Source organism: Berkeleyomyces rouxiae (genome assembly GCF_048999995.1).
Source record: "Berkeleyomyces rouxiae strain 22BRR77 chromosome Unknown BrBRR77_ptg000002l, whole genome shotgun sequence".
Classification (NCBI taxonomy): Eukaryota; Fungi; Ascomycota; class Sordariomycetes; order Microascales; family Ceratocystidaceae; genus Berkeleyomyces; species Berkeleyomyces rouxiae.
The window spans coordinates 2,290,725-2,312,666 of NW_027396492.1; the positions used below are offsets into that span (position 1 = coordinate 2,290,725).

Below are 21,942 nucleotides of genomic sequence, written 5' to 3' on the forward strand. Positions count from 1 at the left end.
TTGCAGCTGCGAGATTGTACCCCATCATTATCTTGTACATTCATGACAGAGAGCCTAGGTTGCCAAAGACAACTTTCAAGGTGGCGTGTTTCATACCACTAACCACGGCGATCATGGAGTAGAGCCATGATGTAGTCTCTATATATGGATAGCACGACCGCAAAGATCAGAAAAAGTGCCTCAAGGGCCGACATGGCTTGGCTGCAATACTAACACCACTGCCAGCACACTGTAAACAGTGCCTATTCTCACCCATATTTGAAATCGAGCAATGATCGCACACCTTCTTTCCGCACGCCTTGCATGCATAACTCAAATGATCACTACTGTCCATTCCGAACCCAGCATTATAGCTGCCCGTACTGCCAATTGCTAGGCCGCAGTCATCGCAGGCCGTGGCTTCTGTTGTGATATTTGCAATCGGTCTGCTGGACGCGACACCTGATGCTACAGCGACTGTTGGTGGCAGTTTCCAAAAGTTGTGCAGTGATTGTTGTTGCGATATCATTGCGGCTGTCTGATTTTGTGGTGCGTGGTCAGCTTGCGGGTTTTGTGGTTGCAGGCGACTAGCCTCAGGCGCAGGAGATGGCGACGGCGTGACATAGGCTGTTGAGCCGTTCAACCCCGGTTTTTCCAAGAGCGTCTGTTGCTTCTGCTGCGCGGTGTGTTCGCGCTGGCCTTTGAAAAGGAGGTCTAGTGTGTGCTCTACGTGGGTAACTTGTTAACTTCTGGATGGTCACTCGAAGCGTCTGAAAGAGTAGATACTGTAGCGACATCTGGCGTCTCCTCTCGGTCAACTGAGCGATGATGTTGTTATATTGTTGTCGACTTACGATGCACTTTCTCTTCTGATGGGCGTAGATCACGCACTCGCTTCATGGTGCGACTGAAGGGCGCATCAGAAACCATAGATTCTGATGCGGTAGATCTAGACATGTTGGGCTTTGCAAAAGGAGGGCATGTGTTTTGGTTGACAGTGGCCGACCGCATGTCGTCATTGAACGACCGTTTGCGTTTGAGCATCATGATAGGTGGGTGATATGAATTGTGTAAACGAGGGGGCACTGATGGATAGCGTGATAGTTGAAAGTCGGGCAAGTTTAGATATTCAATGGCTTGAACTAGTGATTTGCCAGGCCGATTGGGAGTGAACGCTTTGTTGGAGTGAGGCGTGATGAGGCCGTAAGTGATATAAGTGCTTGCTGCTAAGGAATGGTGATGCCAAGGGGGTTCATGGGTGGTATTTACGCAAAGACATTTGCAGGGTAATAAAGCACCGTTGCCGAGGTGCGTCGCGTGTGGAATCTCAAAGCGCGTTTTGGGGTCAGTGTTTTAGGGTTAAAAGGTATTTCATACCGTGTGAAATACCACAATACACCTAGTACACACTGTATCGACTATAACCGACGACAACGACAACGACAACGACACCGACAACGGAGGTCCGCCTGGTAGGCAACACACACAAAGCATCATAAACCACGAGAAGAAAAAATATACCCTTCATTATGCCTTTACGAGACTAGTCATAACTCATTAATCCTAACAAATGACCAGAAGACCCATTTTAAACCCATGAGGCACACACAGTCAGTCCTATTGGAACAGTCATGTGCTTGTCGTGGCTTACTCGTCATCTTGCTGTTGTACAATCCTTCCGATGATTTCAAATGCTACGCTGATGTTAGTAAATGTGGGAATACACGAGGGGGTGAGTGCACTCACTTTGTCTGCACATGGGGCACTGGCCTTTGGCAGCATCTTGCTTCATCCATTCCATGATACAGTGCTAGTAGGTTGGTTAGCGAATAATACGTCCATGGGGGCGTCCTGGGACCAAGAGACTTACAGAGTGAAAGTTGTGAGCGCACTTGCCCGAAGCTAGAGAAGTGAGCAAATTGTAGGTTAGTTGGGTGTTCATGACCAGCAGGCAATAGACGGCCAACTCGGCTAACACCGACCAGTGATACTCTCCCCCCGGAGGCACAGAGCGGAAGCACAAACTTACAGATGGGGCACTCATCACCGGGATATTTGCACGTAGGACATGTGCCGTCGAACTGCACTTGACAGATTCCACAGACATCGTCCTCGGGCAAATCCCAACACCAAGTTGCAACAGTCTGCCACTTCGTGATCTTGACCTTCATAGTTGACTGTTGTTGCTGAAAGTGACTTTGGCGGACTAAGAGGGTAGTTTGTGCATAAGAGATGAATAGGAAATGGTTGGGAAGGTGCAGGAAAGAAAAAGGAAGGCACCTTGAGATTCAAAATTTCCTTTGGGTCTTCTTATATATGAGATGCGGTCCTTGTACATGTGTGTATCTGCATTTCTGTGGTTGTGAATTGGTGTTGCAACTAGCAACCAAAGAGAGTAAATAATTACCTGCCAACTTAAAAATGGGGCACACACTTTATTGGACTAACCCCAATATCAGAACGAACAACAGCACGGCACACCTTCACCTGTTTAAAACAGCCTCCATCTTTCATTTTTCATCGAAAACAATACCCAAGATGCCAATAGCTACAAAATGTATGTACGTCTGTAGATCGTAGAAAATAAAACAGTCACTCCGCTCATGGTATGATGAAGACCAGCCCAAGAATCCAAAGTCCAAGGAAACAACAACTCCTTAAAACGCCCAAGTTCCATATCATCGTGAAATGCGTCGTTGCCCAAAGATTTCTACACATGGGATGACCCAGCTAATGCCAGATTAGAATGGCCGGATCCCAATCACCAGATCACCATGGCAGATCTCTTTCATCGACTTGGGTACACACCAAGTACGGGATATCATCCAGTACGGACCGCTCAGAGAGACCATCACCATCACCCCTGCCCGCGTTCATCATAGCCAGTTCAAGGTCGCTGCTGATGAGTGGCCGCACCAGATTGTATGCCTCATCTTTGAGTTCCTTGATACGCCTTTCAAAGCGACGCAGGTTTTCACGGGTGTATAGATCAGGAGTAAATCTGAGAAACCTTCTGCACTCGTCATGTGTCAAATAGGCATCAGAGGAGTATCGATGTGCGCCAAGCTTGCGATACATTCGTCCAAGAACCTGTGTTTGCGACGTCAGAGGCGGCAGAGAAAACATGAACCCGTTCATGCTCGGTGTCACTAAATCTTCGTTGCCGGAAAGATCGGAAGACGCGGTGGTGGGCTGTGTGACGAGCCACTGGCGGAAGAAGCTGACAGCCAGCCAATCCAGATATGCGTTGGACGGCGTCACCGGCTCACCAGACTTGGTAAACAGCGTGAGCCGTAAAAGACGGCTCTCGACGCTGCGCACCTGGTCGTCGAGCTCGGCGACCTTTTCCTCAATTATCTCTAGTACGTGGGGGGGCATGCTGCCCTGTAGAGTGCGCTTGCCAGCGGGCCATTGGCCGACCACGTGGATGAGGGCTTCGAGGAAGATTAACCGACTGCGCGCCCTGAAACCCAGGCGTAGATAGCTGATGGGGTACTTTGCCACCTGCCTCCATAGGCGCCACTGGAATTGCAGTAGGTGGTGGTCGACGCGGGGCCCGACGACGTCCAGCGCATCATACAGATCGGCCAGGGTCAATAGCGACTTGCACTCGACGTAGGCGATTGCGATGTTGTGGGAGTCCATGTTGGGCGTGCAGTTGTAGAAGATGCGGAACATGTTGTCATAGTCACGCAGCAGGTCTCGATTTCGAAGGCACTGTTCATCTGTCAAGCCGTCCGACGGGCTGAACGGGAGAGCTGCCGCGGCTTTCCGCGGAAAGGCAGTGGTTGAATTGGTGGCAGACTGCATAGAAGGAGGAGCGGTTGAGATGTTTTCTGAGCTAGAGCGGAAGGCCGATGAGATCAGGAAAGGATGTGCTGGTATATCGCTTAAGCTAGAACTGGCGGACGATGCCGGCGCGGAAGGAGGGGCGCGGTTGAATACAGATGGAGTGGGACCGCCCTCCCGCTTCTGGATCAACATGGGCAGATCGCCGAAGACATCGCTGGCGTCAAGCTCGTAGCGCCACCTTGGTTTCAGCGAAGAGTCTGCAAAGGGGGCCCTGCCGGTAGCATCGGGACGAGGCGATGAGCCGGCAAATGCGGACTGCTTTGTCTGATCTGGCGATGGCGAGCGGTTCCATTTTGGACTTAGGCTGGCGTTGAAAAAGCCCGAGAAGCGGGCCAAAGTGTGGCTATGCAGCAGGTAGCGGTTCTGGTGGGCATCGTCGCCGTCGAGGTTGATGACGATCTCAACGTCTCCCGTCAGCGAGAACACAGGAAATTCGTTCTGTGGCAGGTAGGACGAGCTGGTGACGTTTGGCCGGCTGCGGCTCTTGATGCTACGGTGAACTTGTCTTGGGACGTGAGCTGAAGAGGCCCAGAGCCCGCGACCCACGCTAAGCTCTGGATTGGGTTTCATTCGTATATCCATAGAAGCGCATGGGCACGAGGGGCACGGTGATGTGATGTGAGGCGAGAGGAGTAGATGAGGGGTGGAATGGTGGGGGGGAGGGGACTTTGATAGCTTCGGTTGGGCAAGCAGAAAGAGTCTATAAGTAGACGGACGGCCAGAAACTTTGGCGGCCACAGGATACACAAATTTTGCGAGATGGTTCTTGTAGATGTCAACCAAGCAGGCTGTAATACGCGGACGAGTCGCAGACAAAAAAAAACAGGCAGAAATGCGCACCAATACAATACCAAAGAGAAAATGGAAAAAAAAAGGCGCCCAAGTGCGACAGAGACCACAGCCGAGTGAGGTAAGAAAAAGCAAGCCACCACCAAGCCCGCTATCTATTGCTTCTTGTCTTTCAGGCTGAAGTGCATGGAGAGCAAAAAAAAAAGAAGAAGAAGCAAAGCATCAGCGGCTGCCGGCCTGGCCTGAAGTTTTGGGGCGGTTGGGTATTGAATGGGCTTGTAGAAGCATAGACGGATGTAGTTGGTTGTATCGCTCTCTCTGTCTCTGGTCATGCTTTCACGAGAGACACGACGACAGACAAGACCGGGCGGCCAAGTGATGGAGAAAAGGCTCTGAAAGAAGCGCACAGGAAGAAGAGGGAGCCTGGAAAAAATAAAGCCAGCAGAGGATACTCAAAATCGAGGAGGGGAGAGGGGATGGAAAGGATCAACATGCCGCTACAGAATGGGCGCTGTCGAGGCTACAGGCCGGCGGAATGGCTCTTGAGATAATGGGCACAATATAAGTAGGACTGGATTCCTCTGGCACAACACAGACTGGAAGGCTCCATCATGTCGTTGGCCGCTCTGGGTTCCATGTCCATCTACATCTACATCTTCACTATGTGCGGGAGGGCCATGAGTGAGCAAAGGAGAGCCACACTTCGTCATCTATCCTCCAGAGCTAGAGGTCACAGAGAAGCAAATATTCCAAGGAGATAAATGGTAGCCATAATGTACTGCAAGTATATGTAGCCATAGCAGGTCCGACGACAAGCGCCTGGGACCGGCCACTCAGCGAGCCAGGAACACTTCGGCCCAGACGACGACAGCACCAGAAGCCTGCGGCCAAGCAGTGGGCAGGCGGCTTTGTGCTTTGGTTGCTTGCTTCTTTGGCTCGCTTGGTGCGTAGGCTTCTCCTGTGTCCGGCTCCCTCCAGCCAGGCGAGGCAGACTTGCAGAGTCGCAGTGCGACACCAGGCAAATAAAACACACATGGCTTTCCAGCCCACTTTGAGCCGATACAATGGCCACGTGATGCGGTCGCGGGCAGCCAGCAGCCCATTGTGTGGTTGCGAGTTCGTCGCACAGCATCCGGTGACAAGCTGCGTAGCAGTAGCTCCAGGCGGCCTGCCCTGCCCTGCCCTGCCCTGCCCTGCCCTGGCCATTCATGATCACCGGGCACGAGATGCTGGAGTGAGGTGATGTGCTCCATGCAGCCAACGACACTCGCTCTCTGCTACTGGTACTACAGTACATACATACATATGTGTGTGCATATTTTTACACCTTGCATCAGACCTGTCGACTATCCTGCTGCCGTGCTTCTCCCCCTTGGCAAGCCAGGACAGGACCATCGGTGTCTTGCGAGTTGATTGGCTGCCGATGTGCAAACTGACTTTCTTATACCTGGGCCCAACTATACCACAGTTATCTTCCACTTCTACCATGTATCATCGATGCACAGAACATGCACAATCACCCCCCCCCCCTTCCTCCCAACGCCAGTGATAATCCATGTCTTGCAAGCCCGCGTGTTGTTACCACATTCACTGTCAGTGCACAACGTCGACAAGACACGCTTCTTTTTGCACAAAAAATGGCCCGGCAACAAGAGTCTTGAGTCCAGTCAATATTACGCAGTAGAGCCATGTTCTCAGGGCAACCGGGCCAGCGTCTCATGGCCATTCTTCAGGGCCCCTTTTAGAAGAAGAGAAAAAAGAGGTTAACCAAGGCTTTTTGTTAACCTCTACCATTTAAACTTTTGTCTTTTCTTCTTTTCCTCTTCCCCTTCTCCGGCCGAAAAACTCTTGAGAATCTAAAACAAGCTCACGGAATCGTTTTGATCTATTCCAACTCGCTTACCGCACACGACCTGAAATCGTCAAGCTTGCATGCAACTTTCTTTTCCTGCCCACTTTAAACCCTCCCCCATCCTCCTCCTCCTCGACTAAAGATCGAGCCGTCTCGGCTGTTCACTGGCTAATCTGTATTTGCTCCACGAAGAGGTTTTTTTTCTTCTTTTTTCTAAAACTAGTGTCCCTGTGTTTTATGCAGTTATGAAATACAGTGCATACTGTTGTGCACAAAACTAGACTAGCTTGAGCTAGCACCATACTATACCAGCTTGTTCTTGTTAGATCCCCTTGCCCCCCCTTCCCCATGCTTTGGAGAATCTCGCTCCCTCATGCTCTCATGTGCTTGGCCGGATAGAGACACAAGCAGATGAACCAGCCAGACAAGCAAGCAAACACCTGATTGCTCCAATCGGCCGATCAGCCAGCTAGAGCCAGCCTCGCTGCAACGAGCTCGGACATTGGCACACACACACGCAGCAACCGGCGCAGCTACAAGGACTTGTAGCCATGTTCATGTGAGAGAGAGCCGAGCGAGGCTAGCCAGTGCCAGTGCTGTTCTGTCGATGCGCTGCTAGATGTCTGCAAACATATCAACAGCAGCAGTGCACCAGTTAACTACCACTTGCATACTTCTGTTCATCCCCCATTGGTCTCCCTTCAAGCGTCTTGGAGAACGAACAACACCCATAGCGTGCATGTATGTACTGCGCTGTATGTATGTATGTATGTACAAGCACAAATATGCCCTGGCTCTGCTGAACAGGGCTCGTAGATCCCGTGTTCCAAAACATTTACACGCCTGCTGGCGGCCTGTCTTGCCCATTTTCTTTTTGTTGCCTCAGGAGCCAGAGAGAGGTATTTGAGCACACAGAGGCGAAGGCAAGGCAAAGAAAGAAAAAAAAAGGAAGAAAAGTACATACATACAACAAGCCCCCTCAACAAGCAAGCAAAGGCAGGGAAGGGAAATCAGATAGAGTTTCACTTACAAGCAAGAGGCAACAGGCCTGGCAACAAAATACAAAGGTCAAAGCTACACCAGGAGAAACCACAGGGAATAATAGCCTGCTTGACTTATACACGCACACGCTGAAAGGCTACTCGCTCAATATAGAATTCCGAGATATCTGCGTTTTGGTTGGCCTGTCACAGTTCATGCTTCTGCAAATGTTTTGTGTGAGAAAAAAAAATACTTAAAAATACAATGGCTAACTAAAAAATTCATGTCGCAAAAAAAAAAAAAGAGCACAACACACAGCCAAAGTTGCACAAGCTTCCCGCTGTCTGATGGGCCAGAAGCGCTTGTGAACCAAGGGCGTAGTAACACTAGAAATAAAGAAGTCGGTCAACACAGTTAACGAAGAGATGTAGCAAGATAAAAACAGACGCGGTTCCGGATCCCGTGGTGTAGAAGAAGCAGGACAAGAAGAAAAAAAGGCACAGCGATAACAAGAAACAATGCTGGAACGAAGAGAGCTGCGAGAAATTTCGAAAAAAAAAAACCATAGACGAGTCGTCATGATGATGGCGAATATGAGCCGTGGTAACCACCGCCAAACCATCAGCCCCAAAACCAGGTGAGCAGAACAAAAAAAGAGAACAGAAAATGACTTGTTCAAACGACAAGAAAGCAAAACAAAACTCGAGGACGCCATGTCAACTTCTACTCCTCATGTGGTGAGGGATGCAAGAAGAGGCAATGTTGCAAGACCAAACGAAGCAGACGAAAGAGAACATTTCCATGAAAGACTTGTTAACTGAAGGGTATTTTCAAGCTAATGCTTTAGGTGTAGAATTGATCTTCAGACAGGCAAGCGGAAAAAAAAAGCCTCAGTGTGCAATGAACGCGCAAGTGGACAACCAGGTCGACTGGGCGTCTTTTAGGCGATTAACACACCTGCATACCGTTTTGCTGCACAGGTGTTTGAACTTTGGCTGTCACCGACGCATGCATAACGTAGCTGGAAGAGTCAAAGGCCGGAGGGTTGGTCTTGAGGTTGGCGAGCACACCGTCACGGGTGCGGCTAACAAGGCGACCCTGGCGGAGATTTTCGGAGAACAAGAAAAAGCCTTCATTGCTCTCGACAAGGTACGACTGTAGACTCTTGCTCTCTAGGGTGATGTTGACGTTGGTGAGCGGGTAGTGCAGCTCGATGTAGCGGGTCCATCCGCGGGCAGCAGCACGGAGGTGCTCGTCCGAGCTAAGACGGCGCCAGCCAATGCCGAGATGGAGGGTGAGCTCGTCAATGGGCTGGTTCATCTGAGCACTGCCAAATGCAGGCGTCGACTGCGAGGTGGGCATCATTATGACCCGCTTCGCGCCGACGGCTCCAGCAATGCGGCGAGGGCGCATCTGCGAGTCAGTCTGTTGTTCTTCGTCGTCTTCATCATCGCGCGACCGCTTGCGGTTGCCAGAGAGAGCCCCCAGGCGGTTAGGAGGGCTCTGGAAGCGGTTGAAGGCATTCACGGGAGATGTCATTCTGGAAAAAGGATGGGCTCCGTGAACAGGCTGGGGCGAGAGGGTAAGGACAGAGGAAGAGCGCTCAAAGAAGGACATAGTGACAACGGGATGGGTTTGGTGTTCGTGGTGGTGTTGTTATAGAGTTTCGGGGCAGAGGACAAGGAGCAATGGGAGATGGCTGTTGCAGAGAAGAAGATGTGCGGACAAGGAGGACTGTTTTAAGAGAAAAAAGAAGGTTAGGCGTGTTAGTACAATCGTGTGAGGTACGGCGCAAACGGTAGCCGAAGGACGCTAGTGCGGACGACGCGACTCGTTGCTAAGGGAAAAAAAAAGTCCAGAAGCTAGACAGAAGCGAAGGTCGAAGCCGTGGAGGAAGGACGGCGATTGTAGACGGAAATTGGCTTGCTGCAGCAGGTGTGGTAAATATGAATGAAGTAGATGGGAGGACGGCGGAGTAGTTGAAAGAGGCCGGCGTGGGCCTAGGTGGACGGCAGAACAAGAATGATGCGCCAACGACGACGACGACAATGTAGGTTTGAGGAGGAGATCAAAGAGTAGAAGGTGAAGGGACAAGAGAGTACAGAAGATCAGAGCTGCAGCCGGGAAGATTGAAAAAAAGAAAAGAAAAGAGAAGCAGACTGGATGGGAGACGGGAGAGAAATAGGGAAAGAAAACTTGGGAGGACTGGCTTTCTTAAGAAACGAGGGAGCATGGGTGGGAAAAAGAGAGAGAATGGCAGTTAGTGATGGGAGGTGACGAAGGAAGGCAAAAAAAAGGTGTAAGTTGACCTGTTTTGGCGTGGCCTTCCATTTTTCTCACTTTTTTGCCTGCAATTGGCGATGGACTTGTACAAAGAAAAAGGGCAGCTACTTGGTTGGTGGGTGAATGGTGGATCTGGGGGAGCCAGGCCAGGACTCTCTAGACCGGAGGCGACTTTGGCGGTACTTGTTGCCTTAGCGGCTTGATCTGACACAGGTACTTGCCCAGAACCTCCGTAGTGCGGTGTTGAGCTGGCTGGTTTGCGAGACTCACAAGTCACTCTCTTGGTGTGGCATGGGTAGGGAGGAGTAGGCACGTGGGTACCTAGATTGTACCCCCTCTCCGCTTGCCGGGCTAGACCAGTAGCTAAAAGAGAAGCTGCACCTTGCACCAAGTTGGCAAAACTAACAGGAGACAGCCAGCGACCAGAACAGCACCAAGCTGCTTTGGGAACCAGCATGGCTTACATAATCCCCAGCCAAAGTCATCACGTGCGTGCCGTCTCCGTGCAAAAACCACCATTAGCACAGGCCGGCTGCTCCACACGGGTCTGGCCAATGAAGTGCAAGTGGGTTGGTCGCAGGCCGAAAAATTGGAGGGACAGGCGAAAGACAAAACGAGGAACTCGGAGCTTGCCCATTGCACAGATTTTGTGCAAGGGTACAAGGAAGACCGATGAATAAGATAGGCGGCTATCATGTCGGGGATTTACGACACTTTGTGCATTTGTGCATGCATAAAACAGTGTACATTAGAATAAGACATGGCATGTGGGGCAGTTTGTGCTGCATACTTTCAGCTCTGAGCAATTTGTGCATGCACAACCAATATTCATATCAGCGTTATGCCATATTTGTGCAGGCACTAGAATGTAGAATGGGAGCCTTGAGCGAATAACATGGATGAATGCTTGAGGCCAAGAGCACAAGTATGTGAACATGAGTCCAAGTACACTTGTATCTTTGCCTCCTTCTTGCTGTTATCGGACGCCGTTGCTATGTTGCTGTGCTATTACCAGCCACCTTATATTGACGAAAGAGGCGACTGCTATATTCTTTTGTATTTGGCAGGGAAGAAGGACCAAGGACGATGGAACGAAAACTTCGAATTGTTAGCTTGGATGCAGATAAAGCCTCGAGGCTCTCGGAGTCCATTTTTTTTTTTCTTTTCAGTCTTGTGCGTACAAAGTAGCTCTAAAATAGCTGGAATCTTAGCCTTTGGAGGCGTTTTCAGCATGCGAAATTGGATGGCGAAAAAGTCGTGATAGCCAACATGGTGGAGCTGGTTATTGGCATCAATCAATGAAGGCATGCCTGCACGTAACGAGTCTATAGGAGCAAATGGAAAAACAGAAAGAGTAGAGGAGAATAAGAATAAGGAACTAATAGTCGAATGCCGGACCGTAAACCCAAAGCTCCACAGGCATCCGCAACAACGGAATCAATTGTTCCCCACCAACGGCCTCGTCCATTCAGCGGCGCACCGGCGTATCACAACGCACCCGATCCAGCCGCCGATTCACCGCGCCCAGGACCGTTTTCAGTACAAGATCGCTGGTCAGTCCTTCTCTGCTTTTGCCGCCATCCCACGACACGGTGTCGACCATGTCTCGCACATTCATTTGCTCCAGGCCGTCGTCCAGCTCGCGAAGTCCTGCCGTGGCACCGGCATCGCTGCCGACCTGGAAGAACTGCAGGCCCATCTGGTAGGGCGGCGCGTCTAGGAAGTCTAGGCGGCGGGCTGCCGGCACCAACACGCCCTCGACGTCGTCCGAGGGACGGCCGTCGGTGATGATGATAAAGTTGATGGGCTTGACGGGGGCTCTGGGGGTTTTCCCCGGCGTCTGGGAGGCTGCTAGCGCACGGTTATACGACGTCAGGATGGTATGCAGGCGTTGGCCTGTGGGCGTGGTACCACGCGGCCGGACCGTGCTGAAAATGCCCTGTATCTCAGCAGATGTCTTGATCCCATAGAAGCCATTGGGCCCTTTGGATTCGGACGGCGCATCCTTGCCGCTCTTGTGGTTGAGGAAGTAGAGATCGATGCCGTCTGCGTCGTGACTGGTACAGACAGGCGTGATGCTTGCGAGGACTCGTTCTGTTTCGGCCCAGTTGGAGCCGTACATGCTGCCGGAATCGTCAATGACAAAGACGGTGTCGAAAGAGTGCAGGAAGGCATATGGATCATCGTCAGTGGATGCCACCGGAATAGGGCTCTGAGAACCGCTGTTTATTTGGGCATTTTGTGATGTTCCGGCGTTGTTCGTGCCGGAGGCTGGTGTGCTGCTAGTGGTGGCGGTGACAGTGTCTATTTTGTTGTATGGAGGCGGTGGGCCCTGGAGGGCTTCTGAAGCTTATTTGGAGACTGGAAGTTAATACTACCACTCTGCACTTTGGAAATTACGAAAATAGTGAGGGGTTAGGTCTTGCTCACTGGTATCAGGTTGGACAATACTGGGCTTGGCGACATTGTCAACTGAGGTTCCACTCGATGAGGCTGCCCCGTTGGATTTGAGACTCGATCGGCGTTTGAAAATGTTCTTGATGATGCCCATGACGGATAGACGAGATGGCAGTTCTGGTGGTGATGGGAGATGGTGGATGGATGCGAGATGCGCTGGCAGTGGTGGATGCAGGAATAGAGACAACGGTTTCCAAGACCGGCAGAACCAGGTCCGAGTGAGCAGGTATAACTATCTAGTCCGATGTATTGGTACTTTTCGATGAGCTGTCAAAAGCAGTTCTGGTCCGCTGACCACCTCAATGTAATCTTCAAGCGTGGCCTAGTGAGAGAGAACAACCAGCAGAGCCGAATATTTTAGCCCACCTCTAAAGCGCAGGCGATGCATATCAGTCGGGCACCAGCTCGTGTAATGGTGTACAATAGAGCATAACAGAGTACTTTTCTCATCATTTCAAAACTGGGCGTCTTTGCAGAGTTGCACCTAAAACATGCTGCTCTCATTCTGCCTTGGGAAACAAAGCCCTTGGCCATCCCAGCCTGCGTGGTTGCACACGAGAGCCTGCCTACGAAGATGAGCCTAATGATACCACGAAATGAAATAAGATGAAATGACGACCCAGTCCCAATGACTCAACAACCATTTGTTTATAGACATATCAAACGTGGGTAGCCCAGAAAAAACAAGGGAAGACAAAACACAGCCCAAACCAATGCGAAAAAGAAGACCATCCCGCCACATCGCTAACGCTAAGCGCCCGCGCCGAGCCCTGCCCGGCCGTCTAATGTATAACCACACGTCTATTTGCTCTACTCCTCCAGCGCCTCCTCCATCTCGCGGTACTTTTGCACGACGCGCTCAATGGCATCGCAGCCGTTCTTGAGCACTTCCATGCGGGGGCCATACGAGAGACGCACAAAGTGGTGGCACGGGCTGTCGAACAGGTCGCGGCGATGTGAGGGGTTGAGGTCGAAGAAGATGCCGGGCACGACAATGACCTTTTCTTCCAAGCAGGCCTGGAAGAAGTTGAGGCCGTCGCAGATGGCGGCCGGGAGTCCCTCGAGGTTGAGCCAGCTAGAAGCAGGGCGCGAGAATGTTAGCTTTGGCTCTGGATCGGCCTTCTGGGGGCAGGGGCGTGACATACATGTAAAAGGTCGAGTCGGGCACGTATTTGAAGCTGAAGCCAATGTCCTTGAGACGGCCAACGACGTAGTCACGCTTCTCGCGGAAGTGAGTCTGCAGGTGGACCATTTCGTGGCGCACCAGGTCGGGCTCGAGCATGGGAATAGCAGCCTGCTGGAAGGCGTAGTTGGCGCCGCCATCGAGATACGAGCCGCAGGAGCCAATGGCCTTGATGTACTCTTTAGATGCGAATGGTTATAAGTCAGCGGTCGGTTAGACAAGAGAGATAGGGCGGGCTGGGAACTTACCCTTGGGGCCCAGAATCCATGCCACACGCCAGCCGGGAAGGCGGAAGCGCTTGGTCAGGCCATCAATGATGATGACATCGTCCTCGTCAACATCCTCGACGTTTTCGGCCGCAGAGATGGTGGTGCCGTCGCAGTCGCTGGTGTAGTTGTAGCCAGAGTAGAATTCGTCGGAAATGAAGGTGGCACGGCCGCGGCAAATGTCCTGGATCTTGGACAGCTCAGGGTTGGCGACGACACGGCCGGTAGGGTTTCTGGGGTTCGAGGTCAAGATGACAGAGGTACCACGGGCAATCTCCTCCTCGACCTTTTCGGCGTGGATCTGGTAGTCGTCATTCTCGTTCAGAGGAACGGGGACAGCAGCGAACTGGAGAGTGGGCATGGCATGTTAGAGATTGTGTGGTAGACGGGGAAGAGACAGCAAGGCCATGTTTACTCACGTTCTTGAACAGCGACAGCATTTCGTTGTAGGCCGTGTAGTCGGGCATGAAGAAAGACAGATACGAGTTGCCCAGCACGGCAGCAATGCGGATCAGACCGGCACGGCCACCGGGCACAATGGCCACGTTCTCCCAGGTATACTTGCTCTCCTTGTCCTGACGATGGTGCTCGTTGTACAGCTTGGCGACAGCCTCCCGCAGCGGACGAATGCCGGCCGTGGGTCCGTATTCTCTGGCGGCCATGGACACGTCAATGGAAGAGGGTCTGGGGAAGCAGCCGTCGATCTCGTCCTCGACCTCAGGCGCACCCTGGCCCAGATTGGCCCAGGTGTCAGGTGCCTCCAGGTAGCCGTACTCGGAAGCACGCTCAGTGCACCACACGACACCAGTGGACGAGCGGCTGGCATCGAGACCGGCATGGGGCTGGTGGCCCTCGTGGGCCTGTCTGAACTGCTGGTGGATGCGAGACTGGTTCTCTGGAGAGGGGGGCAAGCGCAAACAAGACGCGAGGGGTTAGCCAGGGTGATTCTGTTGTTTGGGGCAGGTGTAGCCGCCAGCAATGATGACATCAATCACATGCTAGCAGAGGCAGAGGCACAACTTACCGGCCAGAACGCTCTCGCTGTTCTTGCGGACTTTGGGAACGCCGGTGTGGCGGTTGATGGAGAATCTGCGGTTGGCGAACATTGTGAAAGAGGAGGTGGGACGGAAAAGAAAAAAGAAGAGAGTATCAAAGCAGGCGCCCACGCTGGATATGTGGTTACGTGCAGATAGGTCAAGGTACAAAGGATGGGAGCGTGGATTCCAAGGGAACAGGGAGTTTTTTTTCCCTCCAAGATAGAACGGATTTTGTGCAGCCCTAGAGAAAGGAAGAAGCTGTCCAGAGGAGCAGGAAGAAGATGAAGATGAAGAGGACGGGGAAGAAGCCGCCAGAGCAGAGGGGGCAGCCAAGTCTATATGTGTTGTCTGGATATGTGGATGTGCATGCTGGTTTACAAGACGGAGCCCGTGTATACTTGTACCGCACGGAAATAAAATACACACACAAAAGGGCTCCCTATAAAATGGACAATAAAAAACACGAGGGTCTCGAGACTCTTCTAGTTCCTTGCTTCTTTTTCGTTATGCGTGCTCGCGTGGGTGTCAAGCGTCGTCTTGCCGCAGTGTTTTTGATGTCAAGCTCAGTGTGTCTGTGTCTCCTTCGGGGCTTTTGACGATTGTTGTTCTGGGCCCCAGCCCCGAAGCGACGGTCTACGATAATTTGTCGGCAGCGAGGATAAATAAACTGACGTAAATTAGCCTCGCCGGGGGTCTTGTGTTGCCCTTTTCTTTTCTTCTTATTCCCTCTTCTTGTTTGCTTTGCACTGCAGACTATGCTGGGTGAGACTTCATGATCAGCCAGAAACACGGTGTCGTCTGCGGCTGGCCAAACTTGGTGATGTCGATGGCTGATGGTAGTGGTTGGCCGCTGTTTTGTCGGTACCTGAAACAGAGAGGGTCCCTCCTGTAGATGCCCTGGTCTGGGCCTGGTAGTCGGGAGTCTAGCGGATGCTTCCGCTGTAATACAGGCGCCATATCTCCCAGCTGCAGGCTGTTAGTGCTCCCACATTCTGTGTGTCTGCCCCTCGGAGTTCCCATCCGCCGTCCGGCCTTTCGCACCGCTCTACCAATCCCTCCAAATCCATGGCTGGTCTGGCCGGCCGTATTATTTTCTTGGGCATCGCCATGGATTGTTGCTCAACTAATACGCGCCGCCATTAACATATCGCATTTCCTAGAGGCCTTTTTTTTCTTTCAGAGAGCTGCCCCCTGTAACTGTAACCCAACGGCACCTCCGATGCTGCAAATGCAAATGCAAATTCTCCTGCATTCTGTCACGAGAGACAATGTACTACATATCTATCTACATATGCACCCCGGAAAAAAAAAGGACCGCCCACCATGGGAACGACATGAACCTCCAGTACTTGCGCCCAAGTCACTATAACAAACTACCTAAGCTTGAGCTTGCGCTTCTGTTTCGCCTACACCTACAAGCATCTGATTTCCAAGAATAGATCTGCTGATTGGTTTCCTGCTTGTCTGAGGCCCGATCCCGAGATACATACAATTCAAGCAACTATACTTGCTTGCTTGCTCTTGTTGCTCGACCCGTCCCTTGTCGTCCCGTCCATTCCCGAATCCGCCGCAGGGCCATTGTTCTTCTCTTCTTGGTCCTGGTAGTGGCCATCGGGCGGCCTCTCTGCTGTCCAGCAAACACAAAAGCCCGCCCGCGGGGCTAGGCTGGCAATCTCCCGCCCCGTCGTTTTGCTGCAACTCCATACAGAGACACACAACATCACCTGCATGTGCTTACATTGTGCTGGCTGGGCATTTCCGTGCCCAGACATCTACCATCTACACCATGTCCAATTCTGCATCTAACTCGCTTGCTGTCCGTCTGCCTGTCCGGCTTCCCCAAAGCCAAGCCTTCTAGAAAAAATACCGCCGCATTGCTTCTGCAACAAGAATCATGCACCCCATCAGTTAGAGCCCCGTCTGCCCAGGGATGCCCACAACTTATCCATGTTGTTCAACTGACCGCTACATCTCGGACATGCATTTCTCCAAGTGTCTGCATTGAATGTTCGTTTCCTTTCTCTTCCTCCGCCCCTCTTCCCCCCTCCTCTCTCCGTCTCTATCCCCGTCCCTCTCTTCCCTTGCGTCCTGTTCCCTCCAAAAGGGCCCCCACAACGCCTCACCCACCCCCGTCCTGCGTGCTCACTTCCACTTACACTTGCACACACCCGCCACAACCTTCAACCCGGGCTCTGTTTTAGCCCTGTGCTTGTTTCGCTATCCCGCCGCCAGAAAGCTTTCCCCATAGCCTTTGCTTTTGCTGACTGGTCTGTGCCCGCCGCCGCCTCCTCTTTGTTCCCTGTGGGAGTGTCTGTGTTCTTGGTGGCTCTTTATACAAGCACGAGCATACCAAAGTATGTACACATCTACATAGTTACATATGTACAAGTCTTCTCACTACATAGATAGCCATTGGTATTCAATTTGTATGTGTGTGTCTGAATATATACTCTAGCACCTACGTACAAGCACCACATCGACAACACCCCCATCACTCGGATATCCTCTAGTTCTTATTCCCTATTCCCTATTCCCTCCATCGCCGCTGCCACCGTCTGTGAGTGGTGTTGCTGAAGATCGACACTACTTGCCATGTATACACTGACAAGCCGAAACGAAAAACAATGAAACAAGGCCACCCACGGAGCCTCAAATACCATTACCACATGGCCATCAGGCCACAATGCACCAGGAATTCGTTTACGTGTGCAAGATACTCCTGTCTTATCAAGTATAAAAGCACGCAATCACCATGCAAAAATGAGCGACAATTCACTCACTACTAACGAATGAGGCTTTGATGCAACGCCGGCTTATTTGCCCATCATTCACAGGCGATCAACATACATGTGTGTATATATAGTCAGTTAACTATTTTTTTGTAGTTCTTACTTGGGATTCTTTGATAAGCCTTGAAAACACAAGAAACAGGTACAGTACAAAACAGAAATACAATCATGCAAGTTAGAAAGATGATTTTCTCAGACAAAAATGACACCAGAATGTGGTGGAAGTGAGCGATGGACCTAAACGTGACGGTAATCTAATGAGTGAAGAAAAAAAAAATAGGAGAAAAAAATCGGAATGGGAGGCAGAACAGGCGGAGAAAAGAAAAAAAAGCCGCTTCCTCGTGGTATACCTGGTGTAAAGATAAGCCATGGAGACGTAGTATGTAAGAGCGACAGACCGTATGTTGCGCACCGCGTGCGGAGGAGACACGTAGGTAGGTGGTGTAGACTCGTTCGCCCTACGCATATGAGTCGGCCGCCTTGGGAGGCTAGTGAGTACGGCGAGGAAAGGAAAGGCGAAACGAAGGATATCATGGTACACGCAGTACAGAGACTTTGTCCAAGGAGACAAGTGTAAATGTCAACTTTCACTGTGTGCCACAAGGACGAAATGGTAACAGATGATAAAAAGGAGAGGGAAGGTGGGGGAAAAAAGCCTAGACTCGAATAAAAGTAATGAAAAATCCTGATGTGTAAAAGATGTCCTGAGACTGGCGTATCGAATAGGGTTGTCCTGCTTTGTTGCAAAGGTGAGTCTATGCAGTCCGGCGAATGGTTGACGAACCAGGTGAAGAAAATAGGATCAAGCGCGTTCTACTTCATGTTCACCGCGTGATTGGCGCCAAAAAAAAGCTCGGTTGATACTTCGTTACTGCTGAGTCCCGCGACAATCCCGTCGTTCGTGGTGGAGGGGGGAGGAAGTGCGTATAGCAGAGCAATTGTACTATGTTGTCGGGTGTGGATGCGCCGGTATCTATAAACCAAACAGTTAGCAAAAAATGAATAGTATGGGTGATTTAATCAGCCTTTAACCAACCTTGTGAGTCCTAGACAAAAGCAATTTCAGGCGAAAAGGTATGCCAGCAATCATTAGCTCTTTTTAAATAGCCCGGGTACGACTGAACAAACTGCTGTAGACGGTATCCACAACAGGCGAGGCATCAATCATGCGACCGCCAAAGTACCGTCCATTCAGACCCTTGATGGCGTTTTCGCCGCCCTGGACCTTGTCGAACTTGATGTAAATGTCGCCCTTGGAGTGGGCGTCAACTGCAATGTGAACAACGTGGCCGTACTTTTGTTCTGCCTCCTGGCGGACGTCGTCTTCCAGTTCCTTGACCCAATCTTCGCCCTCTTCTTCCTCGGCGTCGAACATGTTGCGAAGTACAACGCACCGACTAGCACTGTTGACAGTAACCGGCAGTGGCTTCGCCTCGGTCTTGGGTTTAAGGATCTGCCGCTCATCAGTGCCGTTAGCGGTGTTAGCAGGGGGCTCTTCGGTCCGCGCGAGCTTGCGCATTAGCGCATCGCGGCTGTAGTTGTTAAAGTTGACGCCTCCAACGTCAGTGTCGTCGAGAGCACTGACGTTGCCGTTAGTAGGCTTATCAGTATCGCGACGACTAGCACGGTCAAAAACGGTGGCCTGGCCACGATTACCATGTCCGTTGTATTGCATTCCCTGGTTGGGCCCGTTGCCTGAGAACTTGTGCATCATGTTTGCGGTACTCTCGGGGGTGAACTTATCGTTACCAAGGCCAACGCGGATAAGACGTCCAGCCAGATCGAATCCGTTCATCTTCTCCAGGGCTTCGCGGGCATTGTCGGCATTTCGGAACCTATGATGATTAGTTAGTTGCGAGCCCCTGTGATGATCATACGAAAGCTGGGAAAACTTACTGCACAAAGCCATATCCACGACTGCGGCCGGTATCATCCTTCTGCAACTGAACAAACTCTAGGTCGCCAAATGGTTCAAATACAGTCTGGAGGTCCTGTTCAGTCACGTTGAAGTGAATGTTACCGACGTAGAGGCGATGGAATGGAATGGAGTTTGGGTGGTTTCCGGGTTCGGTGTTGCGGGCCTGGCGGTTCTTTTCAGCCTCCGTAACTTGCACAATAATCGGGATTCCTAGGAGCTTTTGGCCAGTAAGCTGAAGAGCCTTGGCCACGGTTTCTTCCTGTTTGAACTCAACATAGCCAACACTAGAAACTAACGTTAGTAAAGTGATTTTCGTGATGATGGTTCTCCCTGGAGCCAGCTTACCCCTTGGATCTTTGGCTGATGCGGTCCTTGACGATTTGTGCCTCCACAACACCGCCAACCTTTTCGAAAAACTCCTTCAGCTCACGAGTGCGTAATCTAGCAGCCAGTTGCTGCACAAAAACGGTTCTGCGATCTCTCTCATCTTCGTTATTTTTAGGAGTCGAACCGCCGTCACGGTCTCTGCGTGGTTCTTCGTCACGTCTGCGTTCACCGCCACCAGTATATCTGTCACCGCGATCGCGACGGCTGCGGTACTCGTCCCGACGTCTTCTACGACCGCCTCCGCGGGGAGAACGAGATCGTGATCGGCGACGGTAGTAGTCATCGTTGCCGCGGGAGCGGCGAGGGCGATCTGAGTCTCTGCTACGGCGGCGACGACCGTCACGGTCTCGGCTTCGGCTTCGGCTTCGGCTTCGGCTCAGACGGTCGCGGTCCCGGCCACGGTCCCGGCTGCGGGTGCGGCTACGCTCTCTGCGGCTATCAGTCCTGGCAGTTTCGGTATCAGAAACATCCGATCTAGGCTTCCTTTCAGCACCCTTGGCCGTTGAATCGAGAAGGGCCTCCACATCGAGAGTTGCCATTGTTAGTAATAGGACTTGATCCTGTGATTCCTTGAAATGTAAAAGTTTCAACGGACAAAATTGGAGTCACCAATATCAATCCAGGCGAAGAATAACTGTTTGACAGGTCAAAAATAATCAGCAAAGTAGCAGCAAAGGCAAAGCTGTCGAGTCGTTGAGATGAAGTTTGGGATGCAGCAAAAGGGAGATGAACAAGTTCAGGAGAGGAGATACAAAATTTTGTTTGGCGCGGTTCGAGGAGCATTTCAAGTTAGGTTGACCAAGAGTGTGGCGTCGTGGATAGGTCACATCCGCTCTTGGCCAATGAGAGCCCGCATTTTCGCGTGCCCAATGTGGCGCCTGACGTGGCGTCGCCGGCTACCGAAACCGGTTTAAATGGCCATCCCCGTTTTTTAGGCACTTGAGCACAAATCGGCAAAGATTGGATGAGCTCATTGTGGATTTGTGACACAGGCATCTTATCTTGTACGTTAGCACTAATCATCTACAAATGCACACAACAAAAAAGGACGCGCGATATTGCAGCCTTCGAAGCCCTAATTATCCTTGTTTTTTTCAGGCAGATTGGTGTAGAATTCCCTTGTAGATGTTCACTTCTGCCACCATTTCTTCGATTGACCGTGACTTTCTTGAGTGGTCCTCAATGTCGGGGAAGTCTCCCCCAGGGCTCGGCCTCTCTCCCTCCCGCATGCTATGCTGCTGGTCCCAAAGCGCACCACCCACGTTTCCAGTTTCATTCTGCATGCCCTTGTACACCGCACGAACTTCTGCCTCAACCTCATCGAGTGATTTCTCGGTGTCTTTGGGCCTAGGAATCACATGCACGTGGACATGCGGCACTGTCTGGCCAGCTTCTGGTCCGTCTTGAATAGCAATGTTAAACGACCCTGAAGCCTGCAGTTCGGCAGTGTTGTCAGGATTTGCAGTGTTGAGATACTGGCGAGCCAGCAACTTCTGTACCTTTTGCACAGTCTGGAACAAGTCTGAAGTTTCCTCGGAAGACATATCGGTTAAGCGGGCATGGCGCTTCAATGGACAGACCAGAACGTGGCCCGGCATCAGCGGTTTCAAGTTAACGAGAGCAAATGAATAAGGCGTAGTTAGAAAGACCTATAGTCAGATTGTCAGTAGTGGGCTCATTGGGCTAGTCAACTTCATCCTATCGGGTTTACCTGCTCAGTGACCTCGAAAGATCCAAACCTGATTGCTATCGAAGATGACATGTTTCGGATAAACACGGTGCTTGTGTGGGAAAGCCGAGATCCCATGCGAATCATGAAGGGCGTATGTGATTTTAAGTACGTGGGGAAGTCCAGTGCTATAGGCTCAAAGAAAGACACGCGAAGCTTTGTGTCATTGTGAAGTTGGTGTGTAGTTGGCAAGTTGTGGGGACGCATGTAGCTTTCTAACCCTATTATATTACATATACCCTAAGATGGGCATTTGGATTGACTAGTTGTATAGATAACTAGTTATGCCAATAATAACTTGAGTTTGGTTGATATAAAATGTTATAGCCATGTCCGTTGAAATCCACATATCCATTGTATTCATAGATCTACAAAGTTCATGAGTTCAATAGTATTCAAGATAAAAAAACCGATGGGCAACAAGTCGTGGCATAACCCAA

General features: G+C 51.2%; 8 protein-coding genes across 8 annotated transcripts; all 8 read right to left on the reverse strand.

Annotated features, from left to right (window-relative positions):
* Window positions 1-40: 40 nt before the first annotated feature.
* BROUX77_002174 (uncharacterized protein) lies at window positions 41-1,026 on the reverse strand (the record flags this gene model as incomplete). Its single annotated transcript, XM_073746685.1, has 3 exons — window positions 41-138; window positions 253-705; window positions 834-1,026. The coding sequence occupies 3 exons, from the start codon at window positions 1,024-1,026 to the stop codon at window positions 41-43; spliced, it is 744 nt and encodes a 247-aa protein (XP_073607256.1).
* Window positions 1,027-1,626: 600 nt separating this feature from the next.
* On the reverse strand, window positions 1,627-2,150 carry BROUX77_002175 (uncharacterized protein; the record flags this gene model as incomplete). Its single annotated transcript, XM_073746686.1, has 4 exons — window positions 1,627-1,673; window positions 1,726-1,789; window positions 1,850-1,881; window positions 2,009-2,150. The coding sequence occupies 4 exons, from the start codon at window positions 2,148-2,150 to the stop codon at window positions 1,627-1,629; spliced, it is 285 nt and encodes a 94-aa protein (XP_073607257.1).
* A 598-nt stretch (window positions 2,151-2,748) lies between these two features.
* On the reverse strand, window positions 2,749-4,413 carry BROUX77_002176 (uncharacterized protein; the record flags this gene model as incomplete). Its single annotated transcript, XM_073746687.1, has 1 exon — window positions 2,749-4,413. One exon carries the CDS (start codon window positions 4,411-4,413, stop codon window positions 2,749-2,751), a length of 1,665 nt encoding a protein of 554 aa, XP_073607258.1.
* A 3,988-nt stretch (window positions 4,414-8,401) lies between these two features.
* On the reverse strand, window positions 8,402-9,070 carry BROUX77_002177 (uncharacterized protein; the record flags this gene model as incomplete). The annotated part of the gene is made up of 1 exon (XM_073746688.1): window positions 8,402-9,070. The coding sequence occupies one exon, from the start codon at window positions 9,068-9,070 to the stop codon at window positions 8,402-8,404; it is 669 nt and encodes a 222-aa protein (XP_073607259.1).
* Window positions 9,071-11,204: 2,134 nt separating this feature from the next.
* BROUX77_002178 (uncharacterized protein) lies at window positions 11,205-12,287 on the reverse strand (the record flags this gene model as incomplete). Its single annotated transcript, XM_073746690.1, has 2 exons — window positions 11,205-12,079; window positions 12,167-12,287. 2 exons carry the CDS (start codon window positions 12,285-12,287, stop codon window positions 11,205-11,207), a joined length of 996 nt encoding a protein of 331 aa, XP_073607260.1.
* A 716-nt stretch (window positions 12,288-13,003) lies between these two features.
* BROUX77_002179 (uncharacterized protein) lies at window positions 13,004-14,748 on the reverse strand (the record flags this gene model as incomplete). Its single annotated transcript, XM_073746691.1, has 5 exons — window positions 13,004-13,268; window positions 13,339-13,555; window positions 13,625-13,988; window positions 14,062-14,537; window positions 14,667-14,748. The coding sequence occupies 5 exons, from the start codon at window positions 14,746-14,748 to the stop codon at window positions 13,004-13,006; spliced, it is 1,404 nt and encodes a 467-aa protein (XP_073607261.1).
* Window positions 14,749-18,567: 3,819 nt separating this feature from the next.
* BROUX77_002180 (uncharacterized protein) lies at window positions 18,568-20,312 on the reverse strand (the record flags this gene model as incomplete). The annotated part of the gene is made up of 3 exons (XM_073746692.1): window positions 18,568-19,303; window positions 19,365-19,670; window positions 19,732-20,312. 3 exons carry the CDS (start codon window positions 20,310-20,312, stop codon window positions 18,568-18,570), a joined length of 1,623 nt encoding a protein of 540 aa, XP_073607262.1.
* Window positions 20,313-20,867: 555 nt separating this feature from the next.
* On the reverse strand, window positions 20,868-21,589 carry BROUX77_002181 (uncharacterized protein; the record flags this gene model as incomplete). Its single annotated transcript, XM_073746693.1, has 2 exons — window positions 20,868-21,422; window positions 21,485-21,589. 2 exons carry the CDS (start codon window positions 21,587-21,589, stop codon window positions 20,868-20,870), a joined length of 660 nt encoding a protein of 219 aa, XP_073607263.1.
* Window positions 21,590-21,942: the final 353 nt, after the last annotated feature.